Genomic DNA, 26494 nt, shown 5'->3' with positions numbered 1-26494 from the left:
ACAAGTTGACTTGATTTGGCTGTTAGAGGACAGAGATTGGGCTGGCGTTGCAATGGTGATATATTAGAAAATAATGAGGGGAACCACCTTTCGTGAAGGATTCACATCAGTACAGTTTCTTCCTGCTGGAGTTGTGAGGGTTGTTGCTGTAGTTGTTCCTGGGGTGGTTGGAGGACATGGCCCCAGGGTCGGGGCAATTTCACATTCCTCGCTGCAAAGTCCATAAACCTTACAGCCAGCCGCGTCTGTTATGGTGTATACCAGTTCCCCTGGGGAGGAAAATTGAAGGAGAAATTAAAAGACCAATGAAAACACTTAGGCAAAGAAAACAAGAAAATACTGTGAAAATGTACTGTATTCATGTATTAAAAGTTGTATATTTGATGATTTTCACTGGTTATCTTTAATTAAATAGAGTATTAAGGGTCTATATTGCTTATGAAAATTTTTATAACTGTAAAATAAGACACTTACCAGGAGAAAATAAATTACCATACATGTGACAAAAACATGGAGTTGTTCTGCTTGATGTAACGTATGTACTTGCTTCTGTTGTGACAGGCGTGCTGGGGGAAAGACTGGAGATGGCCGAAGTGTTTGTTATAACGTGACTTGATTGTGATGTACCGGTTGTAGCTACTGTTGAGCACAAAACAAACACTAGTTTACAACACAGGATTTTGATCTCATAATTTTACATATTGGAGAGAACTGTGCACCGTTCCATCCAACAGTTTGGTTGCCCTCAACTATTTGACCTACTGCTAAGTGGGGACTGTGAAAATCCTTTAGTTCTATGCTAAATATCATCTGAGAATTCACAAATATTATGACATTTAGCTCTAACATATTCAAAAGTTTCAAACTCAGCACTGTCTCCCTCAAGCTCAGGATAAGTTGTATCAAGGCATGGGCTTCACACACATCTAACAGCTATTAACAGCAGAGGGAAATGTAGATGAAAAAGTGGTTTAGGTACTGGAAGAAATAGTGATGATGACAGACAGAAGAAGTCACAGAAAACAATGATATGAATTTTGTCATAGTGAAACAGCTGTTTATAACCTTTCCAGAAGTAAAAAGTGACATATCTGGCCTGGCTGTGGTAGTGAAACGTCTGGGGAAAACAATGGAGACACCACTTCATCCAGTAGAAGAAAAAGATGTTGGAAAAATACCTGTACGGCCCCTTGTGCTTGTAGTCGCTAACTGGGTGGAGGCAGTAGTGGGTGCTGTTGGAGTCTTGATCATCACTATGGAGGTTTCTGTGTGAGCAGACATGGTCATTGTTACTGTGGTGCTTCCTGGAGTGGTCCTGGAGGTGCTGGTGGTGCGTCTGGCTGAGGTGGGCACTGTTGCTGTGGGTGTGCTGGTGGTTGCACCTGTTGTTGGAGTGGGAGAGGTCCCTGTGGTGCTGCTTGTGCTTGTAGGTGTGGCAGTGGGACTGGGCACAGCTGTGGTGCCAGTGCTGGTGGTTGATAGAGTGGATGTGGTGGAGGCTGTAGTGGTGGATGTTGGAGTCTTGCTTGTCACAGTGGAGGTTTCTGTGTGAGCAGTCGTGGTCATGGGCGTTGTGGAGCTTCCTGGAGTTGTTCTGGAGGTGCTGATGGTGCTGCTGGCTGAGGTGGGCACTGTTGCTGTGGGTGTGCTGGTGGTGGTTTCACCTGTTGTTGGAGTGGGAGAGGTCCTTGTGGTGCTGCTTGTGCTGGTGGGTGTGGTGGTGGTTGTGCGTTCTGTTGGTGTGGCAGTGGGACTGGGGACAGCTGTGGTGCCAGTGGTGGTAGTTGTCGCTGGTGGGTGAGATATGGTGGAGGCAGTACTGGGTGCTCTTGTAGTCTTGCTTGTCACAGTGGAGGTTTCTTTGTGAGCAGACGTGGTCGTGGGCGTTGTGGTGCTTGCTGGAGTTGTCCTGGAGGTGCTGGTGGTGCTGCTGGAGGAGGTGGGCACTGTTGCTGTGGGTGTGCTGGTGGTTGCACCTGATGTTGGAGTGGGAGAGGTCCTTGTGGTGCTGCTTGTGCTGGTGGGTGTGGTGGTGGTTGTGCGTTCTGTTGGTGTGGCAGTGGGACTGGGTACAGCTGTGGTGCCAGTGCTGGTGGTTGTCGCTGGTGGGTGAGATATGGTGGAGGCAGTACTGGGTGCTCTTGTAGTCTTGCTAGTCACAGTGGAGGTTTCTGTGTGAGCAGACGTGGTCGTGGGCGTTGTGGTGCTTCTTGGAGTTGTCCTGGAGGTGCTGGTGGTGCTGCTGGAGGAGGTGGGCACTGTTGCTGTGGGTGTGCTGGTGGTTGCACCTGTTGTTGGAGTGGGAGAGGTCCCTGTGGTGCTGCTTGTGCTGGTGGGTGTGGTGGTGGTTGTGCGTTCTGTTGGTGTGGCAGTGGGACTGGGAACAGCTGTGGTGCCAGTGGTGGTGGTTGTCACTGGTGGTGGGGGCGTGGTGGAGGCAGTCGTGGTTGATGTTAGAGTCTCGGTTGTCACAGTGGATGTTTCTGTAGAGGAGACTGTGGTGGAGGGGCCTGCACTGGTGGTTGGCAGTGATGCTGTTGTGCAGCCATCACGGTCACAGCACAGCACCCTGATCTCGTAGTTGAAGCACATGGGGTACTTTTTGATCTGGTCCTTGTTTCTGCACACAAGCCCAGCGTCAAGGCTGCACTCAAACTTCTGTCCCAGTTTGTCCAGATCCCTGTCAGGGTAATCTTTAGCACGGCACTCGATGCCTTGAGGCTTGTCGCACAGGTCATAGCCAGCGGCTCGGATTTTGGCAAACGTCTCTATGTCTCCATTTTCACTTCCAGGTTGAGGGGAATCCACGTCAAACCACTGGGTCCAGGCACAGCAGCTCGTTGTGCTGTGGGGGATGTGGGAGGGACTGGTGGGTGATGTGGTGGGCACTGTTGGTGTGGGTGTGCTGGTGGTGATTGCACCTGTTGTTGGAGTTGGAGAGGTCCTTGTGGTACTGGCCGTGGTGGTGGGTGTGGTGGTGGTTGTGCGTTCTGTTGGTGTGGCAGTGGGACTGGGGACAGCTGTGGTGCCAGTGGTGGTGGTTGTCGCTGGTGGGTGAGATATGGTGGAGGCAGTAGTGGTGGATGTTGGAGTCTTGCTTGTCACAGTGGAGGTTTCTGTGTGAGCAGACGTGGTCGTGGGTGTTGTGGTCCTTCCTGGAGTGGTCCTGGAGGTGCTTTTGGTGCTGCTGGAGGAGGTGGGCACTGTTGCTGTGGGTGTGCTGGTGGTGGTTTCACCTGTTGTTGGAGTGGGAGAGGTCCTTGTGGTGCTGCTTGTGCTGGTGGGTGTGGTGGTGGTTGTGCGTTCTGTTGGTGTGGCAGTGGGACTGGGTACAGCTGTGGTGCCAGTGGTGGTGGTTGTCACTGGTGGGTGAGATATGGTGGAGGCAGTACTGGGTGCTCTTGTAGTCTTGCTAGTCACAGTGGAGGTTTCTTTGTGAGCAGACGTGGTCGTGGGCGTTGTGGTGCTTCCTGGAGTTGTCCTGGAGGTGCTGGTGGTGCTGCTGGAGGAGGTGGGCACTGTTGCTGTGGGTGTGCTGGTGGTTGCACCTGTTGTTGGAGAGGGAGAGGTCCTTGTGGTGCTGCTTGTGCTGGTGGGTGTGGTGGTGGTTGTGCGTTCTGTTGGTGTGGCAGTGGGACTGGGTACAGCTGTGGTGCCAGTGCTGGTGGTTGTCGCTGGTGGGTGAGATATGGTGGAGGCAGTACTGGGTGCTCTTGTAGTCTTGCTAGTCACAGTGGAGGTTTCTGTGTGAGCAGACGTGGTCGTGGGCGTTGTGGTGCTTGCTGGAGTTGTCCTGGAGGTGCTGGTGGTGCTGCTGGAGGAGGTGGGCACTGTTGCTGTGGGTGTGCTGGTGGTTGCACCTGTTGTTGGAGTGGGAGAGGTCCCTGTGGTGCTGCTTGTGCTGGTGGGTGTGGTGGTGGTTGTGCGTTCTGTTGGTGTGGCAGTGGGACTGGGAACAGCTGTGGTGCCAGTGGTGGTGGTTGTCACTGGTGGTGGGGGCGTGGTGGAGGCAGTCGTGGTTGATGTTAGAGTCTCGGTTGTCACAGTGGATGTTTCTGTAGAGGAGACTGTGGTGGAGGGGCCTGCACTGGTGGTTGGCGGTGATGCTGTTGTGCAGCCATCACGGTCACAGCACAGCACCCTGATCTCGTAGTTGAAGCACATGGGGTACTTTTTGATCTGGTCCTTGTTTCTGCACACAAGCCCAGCGTCAAGGCTGCACTCAAACTTCTGTCCCAGTTTGTCCAGATCCCTGTCAGGGTAATCTTTAGCACGGCACTCGATGCCTTGAGGCTTGTCGCACAGGTCATAGCCAGCGGCTCGGATTTTGGCAAACGTCTCTATGTCTCCATTTTCACTTCCAGGTTGAGGGGAATCCACGTCAAACCACTGGGTCCAGGCACAGCAGCTCGTTGTGCTGTGGGGGATGTGGGAGGGATTGGTGGGTGATGTGGTGGGCACTGTTGGTGTGGGTGTGCTGGTGCTTGTGCCTGATGTGGGAGTGGAAGTGGGAGAGATACTTGTGGTACTGGCCGTGCTGGTGGATGTGGTGGTGGTTGTGCGTTCTGTTGGTGTGGCAGTGGGACTGGGCACAGCTGTGGTGCCAGTGGTGGTGGTTGATAGAGGGGATGTGGTGGAGGCTGTAGTGGTGGATGTTGGAGTCTTACTTGTCACAGTGGAGGTTTCTGTGTGAGCAGTCGTGGTCGTGGGTGTTGTGGTGCTTCCTGGAGTTGTTCTGGAGGTGCTGGTGGTGCTGCTGGAGGAGGTGGGCACTGTTGCTGTGGGTGTGCTGGTGGTGGTTGCACCTGTTGTTGGAGTTGGAGAGGTCCTTGTGGTAATGGCCGTGGTGGTGGGTGTGCTGTTGGTTGTGCGTTCTGTTGGTGTGGCAGTGGGACTGGGAACAGCTGTGGTGCCAGTGGTGGTGGTTGATAGAGTGGATGTGGTGGAGGCAGTAGTGGTGGATGTTGGAGTCTTGCTTGTCACAGTGGAGGTTTCTGTGTGAGCAGACGTGGTCGTGGGTGTTGTGGTCCTTCCTGGAGTGGTCCTGGAGGTGCTGGTGGTGCTGCTGGAGGAGGTGGGCACTGTTGCTGTGGGTGTGCTGGTGGTGGTTTCACCTGTTGTTGGAGTGGGAGAGGTCCTTGTGGTGCTGCTTGTGCTGGTGGGTGTGGTGGTGGTTGTGCGTTCTGTTGGTGTGGCAGTGGGACTGGGTACAGCTGTGGTGCCAGTGCTGGTGGTTGTCGCTGGTGGGTGAGATATGGTGGAGGCTGTAGTGGTGGATGTTGGAGTCTTGCTAGTCACAGTGGAGGTTTCTGTGTGAGCAGACGTGGTCGTGGGTGTTGTGGTCCTTCCTGGAGTGGTCCTGGAGGTGCTGGTGGTGCTGCTGGCTGAGGTGGGCACTGTTGCTGTGGGTGTGCTGGTGGTTGCACCTGATGTTGGAGTGGGAGAGGTCCTTGTGGTGCTGCTTGTGCTGGTGGGTGTGGTGGTGGTTGTGCGTTCTGTTGGTGTGGCAGTGGGACTGGGAACAGCTGTGGTGCCAGTGGTGGTGGTTGTCACTGGTGGTGGGGGCGTGGTGGAGGCAGTCGTGGTTGATGTTAGAGTCTCGGTTGTCACAGTGGATGTTTCTGTAGAGGAGACTGTGGTGGAGGGGCCTGCACTGGTGGTTGGCGGTGATGCTGTTGTGCAGCCATCACGGTCACAGCACAGCACCCTGATCTCGTAGTTGAAGCACATGGGGTACTTTTTGATCTGGTCCTTGTTTCTGCACACAAGCCCAGCGTCAAGGCTGCACTCAAACTTCTGTCCCAGTTTGTCCAGATCCCTGTCAGGGTAATCTTTAGCACGGCACTCGATGCCTTGAGGCTTGTCGCACAGGTCATAGCCAGCGGCTCGGATTTTGGCAAACGTCTCTATGTCTCCATTTTCACTTCCAGGTTGAGGGGAATCCACGTCAAACCACTGGGTCCAGGCACAGCAGCTCGTTGTGCTGTGGGGGATGTGGGAGGGATTGGTGGGTGATGTGGTGGGCACTGTTGGTGTGGGTGTGCTGGTGCTTGTGCCTGATGTGGGAGTGGAAGTGGGAGAGATACTTGTGGTACTGGCCGTGCTGGTGGGTGTGGTGGTGGTTGTGCGTTCTGTTGGTGTGGCAGTGGGACTGGGGACAGCTGTGGTGCCAGTGGTGGTGGTTGTCGCTGGTGGGTGAGATATGGTGGAGGCAGTAGTGGTGGATGCTGGAGACTTGCTTGTCACAGTGGAGGTTTCTGTGTGAGCAGACGTGGTCGTGGGTGTTGTGGTCCTTCCTGGAGTGGTCCTGGAGGTGCTGGTGGTGCTGCTGGGTGAGGTGGGCACTGTTGCTGTGGGTGTGCTGGTGGTTGCACCTGTTGTTGGAGAGGGAGAGGTCCTTGTGGTGCTGCTTGTGCTGGTGGGTGTGGTGGTGGTTGTGCGTTCTGTTGGTGTGGCAGTGGGACTGGGTACAGCTGTGGTGCCAGTGCTGGTGGTTGTCGCTGGTGGGTGAGATATGGTGGAGGCAGTACTGGGTGCTCTTGTAGTCTTGCTAGTCACAGTGGAGGTTTCTGTGTGAGCAGACGTGGTCGTGGGCGTTGTGGTGCTTCCTGGAGTTGTCCTGGAGGTGCTGGTGGTGCTGCTGGAGGAGGTGGGCACTGTTGCTGTGGGTGTGCTGGTGGTTGCACCTGATGTTGGAGTGGGAGAGGTCCCTGTGGTGCTGCTTGTGCTGGTGGGTGTGGTGGTGGTTGTGCGTTCTGTTGGTGTGGCAGTGGGACTGGGAACAGCTGTGGTGCCAGTGGTGGTGGTTGTCACTGGTGGCGGGGGCGTGGTGGAGGCAGTCGTGGTTGATGTTAGAGTCTTGGTTGTCACAGTGGATGTTTCTGTAGAGGAGACTGTGGTGGAGGGGCCTGCGCTGGTGGTTGGCGGTGATGCTGTTGTGCAGCCATCACGGTCACAGCACAGCACCCTGATCTCGTAGTTGAAGCACATGGGGTACTTTTTGATCTGGTCCTTGTTTCTGCACACAAGCCCAGCGTCAAGGCTGCACTCAAACTTCTGTCCCAGTTTGTCCAGATCCCTGTCAGGGTAATCTTTAGCACGGCACTCGATGCCTTGAGGCTTGTCGCACAGGTCATAGCCAGCGGCTCGGATTTTGGCAAACGTCTCTATGTCTCCATTTTCACTTCCAGGTTGAGGGGAATCCACGTCAAACCACTGGGTCCAGGCACAGCAGCTCGTTGTGCTGTGGGGGATGTGGGAGGGATTGGTGGGTGATGTGGTGGGCACTGTTGGTGTGGGTGTGCTGGTGCTTGTGCCTGATGTGGGAGTGGAAGTGGGAGAGATACTTGTGGTACTGGCCGTGCTGGTGGATGTGGTGGTGGTTGTGCGTTCTGTTGGTGTGGCAGTGGGACTGGGCACAGCTGTGGTGCCAGTGGTGGTGGTTGATAGAGGGGATGTGGTGGAGGCTGTAGTGGTGGATGTTGGAGTCTTGCTTGTCACAGTGGAGGTTTCTGTGTGAGCAGACGTGGTCGTGGGTGTTGTGGTGCTTCCTGGAGTTGTTCTGGAGGTGCTGGTGGTGCTGCTGGCTGAGGTGGGCACTGTTGCTGTGGGTGTGGTGGTGGTTGTGCGTTCTGTTGGTGTGGCAGTGGGACTGGGAACAGCTGTGGTGCCAGTGGTGGTGGTTGATAGAGTGGATGTGGTGGAGGCTGCAGTGGTGGATGCTGGAGACTTGCTTGTCACAGTGGAGGTTTCTGTGTGAGCAGACGTGGTCGTGGGTGTTGTGGTCCTTCCTGGAGTGGTCCTGGAGGTGCTGGTGGTGCTGCTGGGTGAGGTGGGCACTGTTGCTGTGGGTGTGCTGGTGGTGGTTTCACCTGATGTGGGAGTGGGAGCGGTCCTTGTGGTAATGGCCGTGGTGGTGGGTGTGGTGGTGGTTGTGCGTTCTGTTGGTGTGGCAGTGGGACTGGGGACAGCTGTGGTGCCAGTGCTGGTGGTTGTCGCTGGTGGGTGAGATATGGTGGAGGCAGTACTGGGTGCTCTTGTAGTCTTGCTAGTCACAGTGGAGGTTTCTGTGTGAGCAGACGTGGTCGTGGGCGTTGTGGTGCTTGCTGGAGTTGTCCTGGAGGTGCTGGTGGTGCTGCTGGAGGAGGTGGGCACTGTTGCTGTGGGTGTGCTGGTGGTTGCACCTGTTGTTGGAGTGGGAGAGGTCCCTGTGGTGCTGCTTGTGCTGGTGGGTGTGGTGGTGGTTGTGCGTTCTGTTGGTGTGGCAGTGGGACTGGGAACAGCTGTGGTGCCAGTGGTGGTGGTTGTCACTGGTGGTGGGGGCGTGGTGGAGGCAGTCGTGGTTGATGTTAGAGTCTCGGTTGTCACAGTGGATGTTTCTGTAGAGGAGACTGTGGTGGAGGGGCCTGCGCTGGTGGTTGGCGGTGATGCTGTTGTGCAGCCATCACGGTCACAGCACAGCACCCTGATCTCGTAGTTGAAGCACATGGGGTACTTTTTGATCTGGTCCTTGTTTCTGCACACAAGCCCAGCGTCAAGGCTGCACTCAAACTTCTGTCCCAGTTTGTCCAGATCCCTGTCAGGGTAATCTTTAGCACGGCACTCGATGCCTTGAGGCTTGTCGCACAGGTCATAGCCAGCGGCTCGGATTTTGGCAAACGTCTCTATGTCTCCATTTTCACTTCCAGGTTGAGGGGAATCCACGTCAAACCACTGGGTCCAGGCACAGCAGCTCGTTGTGCTGTGGGGGATGTGGGAGGGACTGGTGGGTGATGTGGTGGGCACTGTTGGTGTGGGTGTGCTGGTGCTTGTGCCTGATGTGGGAGTGGAAGTGGGAGAGATACTTGTGGTACTGGCCGTGGTGGTGGGTGTGGTGGTGGTTGTGCGTTCTGTTGGTGTGAGAGTGGGACTGGGGACAGCTGTGGTGCCAGTGGTGGTGGTTGTCGCTGGTGGGTGAGATATGATGGAGGCAGTAGTGGTGGATGTTGGAGTCTTGCTTGTCACAGTGGAGGTTTCTGTGTGAGCAGACGTGGTCGTGGGTGTTGTGGTGCTTCCTGGAGTGGTACTGGAGGTGCTGGTGGTGCTGCTGGCTGGGGTGAGCACTGTTGATGTGGGTGTGCTGGTGGTTGCACCTGTTGTTGGAGTTGGAGAGATACTTGTGGTGCTGCTTGTGCTGGTGGATGTGGTGTTGGTTGTGCGTTCTGTTGGTGTGGCAGTGGGACTGGGCACAGCTGTGGTGCCAGTGGTGGTGGTTGATAGAGGGGATGTGGTGGAGGCTGTAGTGGTGGATGTTGGAGTCTTACTTGTCACAGTGGAGGTTTCTGTGTGAGCAGACGTGGTCGTGGGTGTTGTGGTGCTTGCTGGAGTTGTCCTGGAGGTGCTGGTGGTGCTGCTGGAGGAGGTGGGCACTGTTTGTGTGGGTGTTATAGTGATGGTTGCGGTTGGTGTTTTAAGTGGGGAGGTCCTTGTGGTGCTGGCTGTGGTGGTGGATGTGATGGCAGTTTTAATGTTTATTGGCAGGGCTGTGGGACTTGAAACGACTGTGGTGCCAGCGGTGATTGTCATTATGGTCTGTTTGGCTGTGGAGACAGAAATGTTTGATGTTATAGTCTTGGTTGCCATAGTGGAGGTTTCTGTGTGAGCAGATATAGTCTTGGACATTGTGGTGCTTTCTGGAGTGGTCCTGGAGGTGGTGCTGGTGCTGCTGGAGGAAGTGGGCACTGTTGGTGTGGGTGTGCTGGTGATTGCACCTGATGTTGGAGTGGGAGAGGTCCTTGTGGTACTGGCCGTGGTGGTGGGTGTGGTGGTGGTTGTGCGTTCTGTTGGTGTGACAGTGGGACTGGGGACAGCTGTGGTGCCAGTGGTGGTGGTTGTCACTGGTGGGTGGGATGTGGTGGAGGCAGTCGTGGTTGATGTTGTAGTCCTGGTTGTCGCAGTGGAGGTTTCTGTGGGAGCAGGCACGGTCGTTGTTATTGTGGTGCTTCTTGGAGTGGTCCTGGAGGTGCTGGTGGTGCTGCTGGCTGAGGTGGGCACTGGTGCTGTGGGTGTGATGATGTTGATTGTGGTTTGTGTTTTAAGTGGTGAGGTCTTTATGGTACTGGCCGTGCTGGTGGGTGTGATGATAGACATTCTGGTGGGCGTGATGATGGTTGTGCTTTCTGTTCGCATGGTAGTGGGACTGGGGACAGCCGTGCTGCCAGTGGTGGTTGTCACTGGTGGAGGAGATGTGATGTACGTGGTAGTGGGTGTTGTTGTAGTCTCAGTTGCCAGAGTGGAGGTTTTTGGTGTTATTGGCTTTGTCTGGTAAGCTGTTGTTGAGACTGCTGATGTCTTTGTTGTGTGTGAAATTTCAGTTTGAGGAGTTGGTTCTTTGGCTGGCGGTGTCTGGGTGTTGTTTTTTTGTGATTCAGTTGTAGTTGTTTCTGGTGTTGGTTTTATTGTCTGTGTAGAAGGTCGTGTTGCATTTACAGCCGTAGTGATTTTTTCTGTGGTTCTTGGTGTTGTAGGTTGTATTTCAGAACATGGTATGTAGCTGCAGCATGATATTCTGATTTCATAATTATAGCATTGCTTAGATTGTTGGTCTGTGTTATTGCATGTTAATCCTCTGGTTTGACTACATTCTACTGTTTGGTTAAGATTGTTTATGTCTATATCTGGGTGTTCTTTGGCTCTGCATTGAACAGCATCTGGATGTTCACACACAGTGTGTCCTTTATTTCTGAGATTTTCAAATGTTTCATAATCTCCACTGTCCTCTCTGTTTTCAGGCTGTGTGCAATCATACCATTCTGACCATGCACATACTTTCTTCACACATACGGTTGTCGTTACTGTAATTAAAAGGAGGAAATATAAGTCTTGTCTGTTCTTGTTAAAGAAAGCACCAGGAAAAAATTATTCATCTTCCATACACTTTAATGTTGCATGTAATATTATATATTATAATGTAGTATTTTAAAGCTAATTAATTTGTTTTGACAGTCTTGAATTTCATTTCTAAGGTAGGTTTTGATAACATGTCTGTATTATTTTTCTAGTGGTACTTTATATGACATTTATTAAAAGATTTTGGTTTAACATAGATGAAATTATATCCTTTATGTGGAATTCATATATAGCATGATTACTATGGTATAAGTAAGAGGAGGTTAACACTTAACTGCATAACCACACAGGCTTTAAAATGTTTTTACAGGTAATGACTTTTCTAGTTATTTTAAAATTATATATTGAAATATATTTATAAATATAAAAATGTATGTAACATATATATTTGGTATATAATACATTATAATACGCCATACACATAAAATTTATAATCTAATATTTCTTTTCATATACTTAGCATTATGAAGTTAACCATGTGGAATATATACCACTTCCTTCATATAAATTTTATATACTAGAAGACTTAAAGTTTAATTTTCAGTTCTTGCTGTAATATTGTATAATTTTGTGGAAATATTTCTCATAATTTCTCAGAATTATATGGTGACAAGAAGGATGTAAGTGCAGGAATAGTACAGAAGTGTCCTGCAGGAGTAGAAGGAAACTTTGGTTATTATATACGATTGGGAAAGGTTCCAAAGAATGGTTTTAAATAATTTGAGCATTCTGTCAAACTAGATTTCTTATTTTCAGTTTGCAATAATGTGGTCAGTAATTTTAAAATGGCAGTAATTTTCTTTTGTGTTTTCAGAAGTTGGTCTAGAACTGGTGGGGTTTGTCTGCAAAGAAATTAGGAGATTCACCATGGTGCAATGATTAGTAAGGTCTATTTTTTTTTCCCCTGGAAAACCCATGATGAAACAGTGGAGACTGAGCTCGTAAGAAATGCTGTTCTCATTTCTTCATCCTTGATTATGGTCATCTACAGGAACTGAAGCTGCCAGATGAATTGGTGGCTCCAGTAGAAGTCAACAGTTTTAACTAAAATGATATGCCACTAACTGATGAAAGGATGCTCCCTTTCAGGCAATTTTCAGTCCCTTCCAGAGATTATTCAGATATTTTAAAGAGTATTCATGCATACCTGAAGTAGTAGTTGTGGACTGAATTGTAGAAGATGGAAATGGAGTTGTTGTCTCATTCCAATATTGGCATCTAAAAAAATTTCTGCTCATTGCTCCATTGACATCACATGTTGCACTGAAACACCATCCAGTTCCATCTGTGGTGCTGTAGATGAGTTCACCATATTTATATGTCTGCCCTTCATAAATGCAGTGGCATGCTGTAATTCAGAAATTTATTGTCAGGCTTTTATGAAAAGATAATATCCAGTATTTCATTTTCTTAATAATTCTTCTTAGCTGTCTTACCTTTTTCATCAAACTTGCACTGTAAACCTTCTGATGTGCATTCACTGAAACAAAAAACATAAAAACCCACTTTTTTTTTATTATTATGTGATTTTATTAGTCATCTTTCTGCCAGATACTAGCTAGCATCAAAGGACAGGACACTTTATTTGTGTTTATTTCTTGAGTGTCCAGTTCATGTTGGCTTCTTTTTTGCTATTGTTTTCCAGAATCTTCCTTTATATTAACCCCAAACTTACTAATAGAACTGAAGCTAAATATTATGCAAAGCTACAATAGAAGTCTTAAGGAATATTATCAGTCTTTCTTCCTTATCACTTCCCTTGCACTTGCAATGTGTTTGTACTAAAAAGCAGGCTAAAAAGGCAACGTGTCTAAATGCTGCAAGCATTATAAGGATATAATAAAATCCATTGAAGTAGTCTCCTATTAGATATTTATACTCCTGGAACAATATTTTTCCTGCCATAGGAATAGGAAATAGAGAAAGCCTGGTTGTAGAGGACTTACTGTTCTCTTTATGTATTGTATCTTTATGCTGAGGATTTACAACAGAATCAGGAACAAATTCAACTAAGCATAAAATCACAGAAGAATTTCTTACTACTAATGTAGTAAGAAAACTGGCATTAGATAGTAAGGCACTATTTTTACACGGGCAGCATAAACTAGTCCCGGCATGTAACAGGAGCATGCAGTTTCCCACCACTGTTTTGATAATTTTGATTTGTACACAATTAGGCTGGTATGGTAAGTCTTACCATACTTTACATTCATCCCTTCTGTATATCTTTCCATCTTCAGTATCATAACAGTCACAGAGACTAACGCACTTCATCTGATCCTCATGAAAATATGGCTTTTCTGGTGGGCAGTTAGGGTAGCAGCCTGAAGGAAGGAAAAGGGCATATAGAAGGTAGAAAAGATGAGAATAAGATACGGTCATCAAAAGTTCTATTTGTGCAGAATGTGTTTGCAGGTCTTGCTTTTAAGTCTAGGAAGTAACGTAGAGCATCAGCAGAGCCCACCCACAAGGATTTAGTCCTAGAAATATTTTTAATTCCAGTTTCCATACTCTGTCTCCATTCAGGTGGATGCAATGATGTTGAAGAAAATTGAATGGTGCAAATGCAGCTGATGGGGGAAATACACTTCATTAAAGACCGTTAAAAAATATATAATGTACCACTTAAAGGTACTTGCAGTTCTTTTTACCTTCTAAACCTGGAAAGTTATGGAAGCATTTTCCACTTGGGTTCCTGCAGGTCTTCATACAGGAAGCTCCACAAGGCTTATAGTGCCATTCACATTCCCCTTGTTGATTGTAGTAATCACAAAACAGTGCTAAGGAGAAACAGAAATGTGAACACATTCGGAGAAAAAAAGCTTTTTTTTGACTCATGTCTGTTCACCGTATCCCTGCAATGCTGCTTGAACAGTCTTGAAAACCATGAATGAGTAGGGGAAATTGTGTGACGATCAAAACAGCTTAGTGTGGAAAGTCTGTGCAGTGAGAGTATACACATGTATAAGATACCTGAATGTGTGTTCAAGGACATCAGCAAGGCACTGAACACTCTCAGAAGAAATGTTTATGATATAAAACTCACGACAGATTGATGGGGTTCTCCAGGCTATGCAGGCACCAACTTCACTACACGCTTGAGCGTAGGCAGCTACTGCTGTACAAAAGCAATCACAGTCTCCTCCAGTGTCACATGCACATGCATCTGTCACACATGCTTGGTAATATTTTGCTGGTTCAACCTGTTATTAAAAAGAAATGTAATACTATACATCCTGCCATCTAAATTTTCTTAGCTTTGGTAGGGTAGTTTTCTTCAAATTGTAGTATCTCAGAAGAAAGACCTACATCAGTAAATTCTTTTCCTTTTGTTTATATACACAAACACCAGAGGTGATGCCAGATGATACATCCAAATCACATATTGACAGATATTTAGACTCCCAGACTTTTGTCATAGTGGAAGAAGAGATTAATGTTACCAAGCAATATTAGGCAATTGCACTTCAATATGAAGGTCTTTGCCAGTGGCAAGAGCTACGCTAACAGGATGAGCACAGTCACCCTACATTGTGTGGTATATACTTGGTGTCAGGTAAAGACTGTGCTGATACTTCGTTCTATGTTATTACTTCATTGACCTTGTGTTCTGTACATGGTTTGTAAGAATTTTTATTCAAGTGACACTACAAGAAAATACCTAGTCATTATGAGATTATTATTCTCGCATAATAGTTCAATATTTCCTCTGAACTAAGTGTCTTTTTATTACTTACAGATAGGGACTATACGTCTGTTCCATTGAGCGGGAATCAGGTTGAAGTTTTCCTGATGCAATTCAAAGTGAAACATGCTAATGAATTAGGCATACATGTTAAAATGTATGAGGATAGCAGCTTCAGTAATACACAGACATAGTCTTAAGAAAGTAAACTTCTGCCCTGGTAATACCTGAGAGTGACAGGCAGCAAACACGTTGCTATTGATGATGCTACACTGCTTCTCTGACCAGGACTTTCGATAAGGGTTGGTAGAACATGGGTCCTTTATGTTGTTAGCATCAGGACAGGTAGAGGATACTTTCCAGCTGTTTCCAAACTCTAGAACATTCTCTACCACAGACTGACTCCTTGTAGTAAAATCATTGATGCCATTGCCATCATAATTTCCACAGAGGCCACAGATCTGGCCCTGCAAAAGAAAATATATAAAATAGTAATGGATGTCAGAAAACTTGAAACAGCATCTGAGACTGAAAGAACACTTGAAATTCAGCTCTTAGAATGGTGCCATTCCATTCTAACATTCCTGAACATCCTCATCCTTTGTTTCCTCAGCAACAGAACACTGACCACTAAGGCTAGAAGGATACTGCTGTTGTCTTATTTTCTTTTAAGTCTGAACAGTAAAACAGTCTTTGTCATTGTAACCATCTGTCTTTGAGGTATGTCTTTAACAGGGAAACGATACTCGCAGTTACCTGACTAAGCTTTTCATTTAAGCCTTGTTTTATGCAATAGATGTACATATAAAAAAACAGTCTTACAAAGCTGTCCAGTCCAGGCACGTAGTCTACTCATTGAGTCTTTAATGCTGTGAATGCTTACAGATATAAAAAGAAATGATGTTTTCCTTGCACATCCAGAAATATCCCTCCTTCTAAATTTACGTATCTGTAAGACTGATAGGCTACAATAGATGCTATGCTTTCTCTATGAATCTAAGGTGCGTACTTTCCTTATTACTGCTATTTTTATAAAGTGCCAGAGGGTGAGGCAGCAAAGGAACCTATAATACTGAAATAAATTTGTATATTTATTTCTAGTTCTAGTTTACACCTAATTTATATACTAGTTCTGAACTAAACCTAATTTATATACCTAATTGAAATATCACTGTGGTATACAACAAGATAGCAAATTCCTCATTTACTATGGTTTTTAGTACTTATGTATCAGAAGATAGAATATGGGGTATGACAATAGGAATACATTTTCCTTATCACTGTTTAGAAATATATTTGCAAAATAGATGGTAGCATTTTACAAGAGGTTTTCACTCATAATATTTCACTTCCTTGTTTGTGAAGTATAATAATTTCATTTGTGTGTCAATGAGAACCAGAAACAATGAATTACTGTCAGGATCCAGACTACTCATTTGATTTCTACACATGTAGCTATGTAATTTTAATAAGGTCTGATAACCTTTACCAAGGTTCAGTGAATAATTTTAACAAAGTCAAGTCTGAAAAAACAGTTTGCCAACTCAAGGTCTGTTAGGACAAATGGGTACTGAAAGCTGTCTTCAGAGCTCAGAACAGCAGCAGGATAATGACACGGCTTCCTGAGGCACCAGGGGAATGAAAAACAATATGGGATGTCCTGCAGGAATGCTAGAGATATCACCTGTTTGAGATCTTGGCAGGCTCTCAACAAAATTCACACACAGTACGAACCTGGACTGTAAATTGCCATTTAACTGATAGTTTCGCACCTTAAAATTGGGGCTGAGCTTGATGAAGAGGGTGGTTTTCTTGTCCCACATGAGGATCAGTCCACTTGTGGTCTCAATTACCAAGTACATGCCCATATAGCGGACTGTGTATGGCACCTTACCATTCTGACCTGTCTTTACGACACTGACATGCTCCTCACCAAGTATGAGTTCATAGCTCTGAAACAGGAGAAAGAAGTGATTAGAAATTCACTGAATAGCTGCATCTGTGCTCTTAAATATGTTTTTCTGATTTTTAGAGTACTAAAAATAGTTTATATAATGAAAACAAATAATCCAAATATGATAAATCAAGCCTATTTGTTCAAATCTCAGTTCCTGAAACTGTAGTAAAAAAAAGTGTTTTAAATGGTGTAGGTCAAAAAAGGGTGTTTTGGCATCATGGGGGAGCTACACTGCACAGAGTAATTTTCTGACATGACAGACTGATTTTTGCTAAAGACTGTTTTCCTATAGATCTGTAGTTTGTCCAATAGTGGTATAAGACAGTGTGGGAAATGGAAAAGATAGAAAGCTGGGAAGTTCTATCAAATATTTCACCTGAATTTCGTTTAAGCTTAATTTACAAGTTGATTTGCTTTTTAAAATATTTTTCTAACTTCCTTGAAGTGATGGATATCTAGGCTTCTCCTAAGCCCTAAACAGATTCAGAACAAAACTGGTCTATACGCAAAACCTTCTTACCTCTAAGAAAACTTTGATAGATTTTGAGCAAGTTGTCCCAGTGTTGCCACAGGGAATATTTTCAGTGATAACCCTGAAGGTTCCATTGGCTCTGCCACTCCTCCCACAGTGGTCCTGGGTAGAGAATAACATTTTAGAAGTCCATTGTTTTGTGGACATGATCAAGGTTACATCTCATTTACTATTGCTAATTTTCAGTACCTGGACTAGTGTGTATTCACAGTTTCCATTGAAACTGAACCTTGTGTCATCAAAGGTGTTATAATGACCATCTCCATAAACAGCGCAAGTGCCCAGACATTGATCTTCAGTGCATTCCCACTTTCTATTCTTGCAGAAACTAAGAATGAGAATAGAATATTTTAATAATAAAACAACTCACTGTTTTGTGCAAACATATCCCAACAACTTAGCATTTGTTTGGCAACTCATCCCTAGTAAATGTTATATTGATTCTGGGGGTAAAATAATCTTAAATTTTTCATGTAAAGAATTAAAGCACAATTCTGTTCTGCTACTCTGAACTGCAAAATAGGATAATATTTACCGAACACTGTAGTCCCAAAGATTTCCTCCCATTCTGTGCTTTGGCCATCTGCCTACATCAGAACAAAACCTGCTTGTACTGTTTAATCCAAAACTAACAGACCCATCAATTGACAAAATGTGCAATCCAAATCTTCCCTTACTGCTGAACTACTTAAGATCTTAGGAGAGGCAAATGATGGAACAGGAATGATACTTCAGAGGAAATATTTACCAGGTGTTACAGTCAACAATGATCTTTTCCCCAGGCTGATACATGGCTTCATTGTGAATACATGGACATTCCTCCTCAGGAATACAACCACCATTCCCGTCTGATACAAGCCCGGCTGGGCACACGCAGCCAGATACACATTGCGTGCTATACTGGAAAAGTCAAGAGGAAGATAGACTTTCAGGATGAAGTAATCACAATAGAAAAAAGAAGATTAAATTATCATAAAATGTGTTTATATGATCTTATGGCTGCCCAGCTTAAATGGGAGAGAACTACAAACTACTTACAGGAAAACGGAACCAAAAGGGAGTTATTAGCTATTAATTTAATAGAACATCAATCTGTTAAAGATTTTATGTACGTTTTATGTATGCCAATTCTGATTGCTCTGCTAGAGTCTGTGGAATTTGAAATACATTGAATCTTAAGTCTTGCTCTGTGTTAGCTGAAGAAGCCTTGCACTTTGTAGTGGGTCACTTGTCATTGAATGGAGCTTTAAAAAGAACATTAGTAATTTATTATTTTTTTTTCAGTTTGGTTGAGTTACATTGAAACATGTTTATCTCATGTGACACATTCACTAAATGGCATGTGGCTACCATGAACCTAGGTGAAGTAGTATAATTAGATATGCAAGAATTTCACAATAGCATCATGGTACCAGAACAAATGATTTCTCCTGGCCAATTTATAGCCACTAATTTTTTACTAAAGAAGTAAAATGCATGGCAGAGCCCTAAATATTTTCACTACTAATTACTTTATCTGTATTAGCTGAAGATAGGTAGACACTAATCTTACAAATCAAATAGGTTGTCACTTTATTATACTTTGGTCTAAAGGTCCCATTGTTAATGCTCATAACATGGTTTTAGGCTTTTGCTACAAGAAATAAGTATCTGTGTTGTAGATCTGGAGCAGATCAGATAGATCAATTACTTTGGCACCAAAAGCACAGACAAAACCTGGAAGCACCGTTTCATCCAGGCATGACATACTTACACACTGCATATCCAAAGTCTGGCAACTTTTTTGACATTCTGCTCCAATTGTTCCTGCAGTGGTGTTTGTACAGTTGAAGTAGACCATAGGAGACTCACAGACTAGAGGAAGGAAAGAGATGAGAGCAGTAGGAAATGGTGCAGGGTTTACCCCCACAGCTGTAGCCATTAAAGCCAACCAGAAATTATGTGGAAATTGTGTATTTCAGCTAGCAGGGATCGCTGTCCCTATTCAATCTGCTAAATAGATTCACTTCAGAGCACTGAATTCCCAGAAAAAAACCCACAGTATTTAAGAAAAAAATATTAAAAAAGAGGTGTTATTAATCTAGGTTCACTCCTGCCTTTTATGACAACTGTTGTACTATAACTCAATGAGAAATACTATTATTTAAAGATCAATTAAGAAAAAACAGTTCTATAACTATTTCTGTGCAAAACCTGGCACAGAGAAAATGGTAGGTAGAAGATTTATTTATTTTTTTACCTGGATTTGGATTGGGTGCTCCAATGCAATTCAGTCTTCCCTGAATGCAAGTGCTGCAAGAGAGGGGAAACATTTTTATTTATTTTTTTTTCCTCTCAAACCATGTACTGAGACCAAGAGCTACTTCTCTCTTGTCAGGTTTCAGAATTTTCAAAGGAATTCCAGAAAGCTGTTTTGAAGTCTCAGGAAAGAATTTCCCTCAATACCACTACTAGTGCTGCTTTCATATGACAGCCGTTATTGCTTAACAGGAAAAATCATACGTTGAAATGAGTATGTGTCTCTGCTTGTTACTTACTTTCTCATAGTATCTCTCCTTGCTGGTGCAGTCATAGTTTTATGCTTGAAAAATCATGGAATTAAATAGAAAATGCACCTAAATACAGTTGCTTTATCAATCTGGAAATACCATGTTATCATAGAATCATGTAGGTTTGAAAAGACCCTTAAGATTATTAAGTCCAACCACTAAATCATGCCTTTAAATACCACATCTACATTTTTTTTGAATACTTCCAGGAATGGTGACTCCACCACTTCTCCAGGAAGCCTCTTCCAGTGCTTGATAACCCTTTAAGCGAAGAGATTTTTTTCTAATATCCAATCTAAACCTCCCCTGGTGCAACTTAAGCTCATTTCCTCTCATTCTATTACTTGTAACCTAGGAAAGAGACCGATACCCACCTTGCTACAACCTGCTTTCAGGCAGTTGTAAAGAGCAATAAGGTGTCCCCCGAGCTTCCTTTTTCTTGAGGCTAAACACCCCCAGTTCCCTCAGCCACTCCTCATAAGACTTGTGCTCTAGACCCCTCACCAGCTTTGTTGCCCTTTTCTGGACGCTCTCCAGCACCTCAGTGTCTTTCTTGTAGTGAGGGGCCCAAAACTGAATGCAGGGCTCAAGGTGCAGCCTCACCAGTGCCAAGTACAGGGGGACGATCACTGCTCTTGTCCTGCTGGCCACACTATTTTAGTTAGATATAAACCAGGATGCTGTTGGCTGCCTTGGCCACCTGGGCACACTGCTGGCTCATATTCAGCTGGCTATTGACCAACACCCCCAGGTCCTTTTCTGCCAGGCAGCTTTCCAGACGCTCCTCCCCAAGCCCGTGGCATTGCATGGGGGTGTTGTGACCCACATGCAGGACCTGGCACTGAGCCTTGTTGAACCTCATACAGTTGGCCTTGGCCCGTTGGTCCAGCCACACTGCAGAGCCTTACTACCCTCCAGCAGATCAACACTCCCCCCACCAAGTCAGTGTCATCTGCAAACATACCAAGAGTGCGCTTGATCCACTTGTCCAGATTGTTGATATTAAACAGGTCTGGCCAAAACACTGAGCCCTGGGGAACACCCCCTGTGCCCAGTGGCAGCAGGATGTAATCCTGTTCACCACGCCTTGGGCTTGGCCATCCAGCCAGCTTTTTACCCAGTGAACAGTACAGCCACCCAAGCCATGAGTAGCCAGTTACTCCAGGGGAATGCTGTGGGAGATGCTATCAAAGGCTTTGCTAAGGTCCAGGTAGACAACATCCACAGCCTTTCCCTTGTCCACTGAACAGGTCATAGAAGGAGATCAGGTTTGTCATATGGGACCTGCCTTTCATAAACCCATGCTGGCTGGGCCTGATCACCTGTATGTGTCACCTGATGGCATCAAGATGATCTGCTCCATAACCTTCCCCGGCACTGAGGTCAGGCTGACAGGCCTGTAGTTCCCCAGATCCTCCTTCCTGCCCTTCTCGTAGATGTGCATCATGTGCTAAGCTCTAGTCAACAGCGACCTCCCTGGTTAGCCAAGGCTGCTGATAAATGGTTGAAAGTGACTTGGTAAGCACTTTCACCAGCTCCTTTAGTACCCTTGGATGGATCTGATCCAGCTCTATAGACTTAAGTATCTCTAAGTGGTGTAGCAGGTCACTAACCTCTTCCCCTTCGGTTACAGGGGCTTTGTTCTGCTCCCTGTCCCTGTCTTCCAGCTCAGGGAATATGTACCATTCTTAAAAGATTAAAGTTGAAAAAAATGAGAGAGCATTGTATTGAAATTCAGGCGAGGCAGTGTAAGACCAGTTTAAATGTAGCAGATTTTGATGAGAAAATATATAAACTATTACTTGAGTGATTTGCAAAATATTCTTACCATAGAAGCCCATTTTCATGGACAACTCCAAATGGTATGGGAGATCCTTTGTAGTAGCAAGGGCACTCATGAGCAGGCACACATTTGCCACTGTCATCCATGTAGGTTCCATTTACGCAGGTGCAGCCATCAACCGGGACAAACCTAATGTTGCATATGACGTCAGGCTCACTCAGAGATCGACAAGTGGGTTGACAGGAAGAGATGGTATAGCTGTAGCTTAGGGATTTGGGACATGAGGTGGTGTATTTTGCTTGAAAGAGGGAAATAGAATAGGTTTGTTAATTCCAGATGGTAAATTCTCGTGGGAAAATACCCCACATAGGCAGTAGAAATAACACAGAAACAATACTAGACGCCCCTACCTATGTTGCATTTTTCATGTAAATGTATTTCTGAATACTTCCAGAGTCAGACCTGAAAAGCTACTGTACATGTGGAGTAAGCAATGTATGCAAAGAAGAAAATATTTTTTCAAATGAAATTTCAGAAAGAAACCTCCATTTGGCACTGCCATTCATTGCCGAGACTTCTAAATCCTTTGAAGTATAAGACAAGATGTCTCCCTGAATGTCTCCTGGTTGCTGAAAACAGACTTACTGGATTGGTGGGACTCAGCATGCAGCTTCAGAGACCTTTCATTTGCAACTGTTCTGATTAGTAGTTCTGCTTAGTATTACTACTACTGTTATTTTAATATGCCACATTTTCTCTACCATAATTTGTGATACATAAAGCTGTAGTGAAATTCAAAGTTGCACAGAAATAGGTGGAGGCACTTCCATAACAACGGTCTCTTTCCTAAGCAAGCTATGCCTTCTATCTATTCATATTCACTCTTGCTAGCAATGAATTGATTCTAAGGGAACAGCAGAGAATTACTTCCAGGAGTGCACTTAAAATCCCTTTCTCAACATTCACTATATTTGTTTAGGAATCAGTATAAAATGGTCTCTGATCAGCAGTTTTTATTGATTTGTGTTCTTACGAAAGGTGATAGTTAAGAGTACTTACAGCAGACATCAGTCCTCCACCCGTGCAGCTGGATTCCTTTCGCAGCACAAGCTCTCACATAGGAAGACAGGGCTGCACACAGACAGTCCTCACTATTTGCACAGTTACATGTGTCAAACATGCAGTTCTAAGAATGCACAGGAAAAAAAATTCTCAGCGCTGGCAAAATTGCCAATCCAAAAAAAATGCACATTATCTTTCTGGTCTTATGCACTAATCTTCCTTTAGATATGCTTACTTATAGACAATGCTAGCACAGCTTTATCACTTTCCAGTCTTTGTCTAAGTTTCCTGACAGGGGAGAATGAAAGTACTGGAAATTCAGATTATATCTGCAGTTATTATTGGGAAACAATGGTCTTAAAGTCTGCTATACATTTAACAGCTTCATGTTCCTCTGAACCATATTTACGAATATGCTGCACTATAGCATACAAAGCTGTATTCACAGTACCAGTCCAGACATGTCATTTCACCCATGTCCATACCTGGATGATTCATCATGATAAGAAAGACTGGCAACACATTGATAGCAGAATGATGATAATTAGCTAATGGACTTTCTGTGCCGGGTAGTTAGTAATGACAGAGGTGGCTGATGAGGCAACAATTCACTGATAGTCAAACAAGTATTTGACATGCCTTTACATACACTTCCTACTACATGTATATATCCATCCTGGAGTAAATAGTTGCCTTCTCATATGCAAGCAAGTCAGGATCTTGAAGCCAAGACTGACAATCGAAATAAGGTGAAGTTACAACACAAACAGAAACACATGTTGGAAGAAGGAAGTGCTGCAGTACAGGAGTTAAAATACAGGCATTGCACAAAACATGTCTGGAACAGTCCTTTTCTGGTAGCTAGTTGTAATGGTCTTATTTCTACTGTTTCTAAAGGGAAAACCAGTTTAAGTACCGTGTGGTAAACAGAGGGATTCACTGCATAGTGACAATCAGCAAAAGGTCCTTTGCTGTCTGTTAGTAGTCCACACCAATGCTGAGCATATTTTTCTGTGAAGAGAACAAGGTAAGTGTGCATTACTCTTGTATTTCATTATTCACAAAACCACACTGTCCTGGTCTATGAAGCCAGTTCTGAAATTGTATCAAGTTTCTCTGTCTCTTGTCCTTTTTTCACCAGCTTGTGGGCAAAGATTCCTAAAACCAGAGAAAGGGATGAATAAAAGATTTCCAAAGAGACTGCTGCCATCCGCTCCTCTGACACCATGCTGTCAGCTTAGACATGGTCTCTGTTCTCAATGACTATATAGTTTCCTTCAGTTATGTTACTATGACTCTTCCTTTACTTTGTTACTTATCCCTAGTGCTTTCATTTTAATATTTGTTTCTGATTTCAGATGTGTTTTTACCAAGTATGTAAGTCTTTATCCTCTTATCTTTACTTTGCAACATATGTGTTTCCATTAGGGATAAGCAAAAAAACCCTAGAAAAAATTCTAAACACTCACCATTATCAATGCTGAGTGCACAAGGGTTCTCAAAGCTGTGCTGGATATTAGGACATGAAGCCTGAGTTTTCCATGTATTAGCAAATGCTGTTGCTGTTCCTTCAATTATTCCACTTATGACCTTGAAGTCATCAGTTTGGATACTATTGAAATTTCCACAGAGACCTGTTGACAATCAATGAAAAGTTTATACTGCTCATACTAGACACAAGACATTAAGCAAGTTGTTCTTTTATTTCATTCACTTACCACAGGTCTTGTTTTTGAAAATAGGATCCAGTCGCACATACACTTGCATGATAGGTATGATTTGGATTTCAAGGAGGACACCAAAGTTTGTCTGGATGATGATGAAAAATGATGAAGGTCTGAACACAGTGGCATTAGCTAGAGATGAAAAACAGAATGATCACTTTCTGAATGCAGTCAAATGCTGGAAAAGGTGCATCATTATAGTATTCTTCTTGAATTTCTGTTGCAACTGTTGCAAATTCTGAGGTGAAATAAAGCCAATCTTTATGAAAATGAATCAGAAATGTAGATCAAAATTTACAGTTCAGACTTTGCTTGTAGCTACCAAGTTGTTAGCTTGATTTGCTGTCTCAGCATTAAGCAGTTGGAGATTACCCCTTCCAAGAGAATAAGAAGGAAATACTGTATGGCACTGAGTGTTAAAAAGAATACTTCTATTTTTGTTTCTAAGCTTGTACAGCATACATTAGAGCCCTCACTCTGCTGGAAAGGGAGAATAAGCAGATCTGGAGATCAGAGATATCACATGGAATCATTAGTTGCATAGAATTATTAGTTATTAAAACAGAGAGCAAAAATCAAATTTCTGTCTGAGGAAGTGTAAGCACAGGGGTGGTAAGTTAAAAAAAAAACAGAAGAGGTAGAAGAGGTAAACATATGTCTTCTGTGTTCAATTTTGAAAGGTGAGAAGGAAGTCTTCTGTGTTCAATTTTGAGAGGTGAGAAGGAAGTGAACCTTAAAGTGATCAAATCAGGAGAGTGTAAATGCTGTTTGCTTTTGTTTGAACTCTTATCTATGCACCAAACTTCCACTTTTACTTGTATGACTCAGGAAATATCCCAAAGAGAACCAAGCTGTGAACGTGCAGGTTCTGAACAACTCACAGTCCTTTTATCTCCAATAGTTTAAGAAAATAAGCAGATGTGGAGCTGAAGTTCAGAGCTTATTGCTGACTGATTGTTAGAGAGAAAAATACCTGCTGAGAAGGGCAGATGGGTGTAGATTGAATTCACAAACACACCACCATCAGGTCTGACCTCGATGAGCTGTAAGGAAGAGGAAAAAGAGGCAACTGTGTGAAGGATAACTGTAGTCCAACAAGGAATGATAGTGATGATGCCAGTGATATTAATTAAAAATATATTAAATAAAAAGTGTGGATGTTTTGCAATTTCACCTCCTCCCTCTTTTCACTTTGTACACTTTACTGGTTTTCCTTGCCATAAAAGAATTATTCTTGAAGAGACTTTCTCAACTCTTTAGAGAATTACATCATCTTGGTTTGAACACATCTTTGTGATGAATTACATCCCTTACTGTTGTACCTGTAATTTCTAATCTAAAATCTCATGCTTTTTCCATCGAATTGGCAGAGAAAATAGCTTTCTTCTGCTTTGTGAGTACAATTGGGTTTCTTTATGAACTTCCACAAAGGCAAATCTATGGCTCATCTGACTTTTGTAACAAAATCAGTTTTTTTTCACTTGATTAAGAATAACATGTGTTTATCTTATATGCTGACCATATGAGAAAGAAATGCAGTTCCCTGACTGATTAAGGCCTAGCTTCTTTGTTCCCCATATATTTAATAGTCATTTCCCATGTTCATTTTGCATTCTTACAGTTTGTCCATTATTCATGCGGAGGGTCACTGTCTTCAAACATGTCTCAGTGTCTGTTATGCCACATTTGCGTAGTTCTACCAGGATGGTGAAAGTTTCGTCTTTACAATGCTGAAAAAAAAAAAGCCAAAGGTTATTTCATGGAAGGCTGATTACAGAAGCTTTCCCTGTAAAATTCTCTCTAACTCTGAAAAACATATTTCTGTTTCTGGAGAATCCCAAATTCCTGGCCTTCTTTGGCCTAAAATTCAGTTTTACCTTTTGTAATTATTAGGAAGAATGAGAGAATTAGGATTTGGTTTTGCATTTTGTTGATTATATTCATATTGGGGATTTTTATTCATGCCTATGTCTAATGTTTGATTCAATTGTACTGTATCTCTCATCTTTCTGTAGCTGATATCAATGCTAGACAAAAATTTCAGATAAAACATTTTTCAGGAGAACAGTACATACAGCATTTTTTTAAAACTGAATTGTGCAGATGGGGAAAAAGGAAAGCAAAGAACAAACAGGAAAAGTTCCTAAAGGATCAAAACATTTCACTTGCACATTTCTGTAAGTAAATACTTTTATTATAATTAACTTTCAATTTTTCTATTTCTTACAGCTTATTTTTAAATTGCTTTGGAAAGGTTTTAAATCTAAATGAAATATATCAGTTGACTCAAACTGATTTTTGGTATTTGAACTTCC

General features: G+C 44.4%; 1 protein-coding gene across 1 annotated transcript in view; it reads right to left on the bottom strand.

The window, feature by feature from the left end:
• LOC102053301 (mucin-5AC) overlaps positions 1-26494 on the bottom strand; it is a 44499-nt gene that overhangs the window by 5676 nt on the left and 12329 nt on the right. Inside the window, 21 exon segments of the mRNA XM_055722578.1 lie at positions 70-293; positions 1179-10834; positions 12025-12235; positions 12324-12367; positions 13085-13211; positions 13539-13667; positions 13934-14090; positions 14800-15039; positions 16345-16524; positions 17050-17163; positions 17251-17389; positions 17810-17961; positions 18815-18915; positions 19301-19353; positions 21439-21691; positions 22453-22579; positions 23372-23466; positions 23925-24089; positions 24174-24311; positions 25153-25222; positions 25799-25909. Coding sequence (XP_055578553.1) covers positions 70-293; positions 1179-10834; positions 12025-12235; positions 12324-12367; positions 13085-13211; positions 13539-13667; positions 13934-14090; positions 14800-15039; positions 16345-16524; positions 17050-17163; positions 17251-17389; positions 17810-17961; positions 18815-18915; positions 19301-19353; positions 21439-21691; positions 22453-22579; positions 23372-23466; positions 23925-24089; positions 24174-24311; positions 25153-25222; positions 25799-25909 — 12486 coding nt within the window.

The sequence above is a fragment of the Falco cherrug genome, chromosome 10 (assembly GCF_023634085.1).
Source record: "Falco cherrug isolate bFalChe1 chromosome 10, bFalChe1.pri, whole genome shotgun sequence".
Classification (NCBI taxonomy): domain Eukaryota; kingdom Metazoa; phylum Chordata; class Aves; order Falconiformes; family Falconidae; genus Falco; species Falco cherrug.
This window is presented reverse-complemented; position numbering and strand designations above follow the sequence as displayed.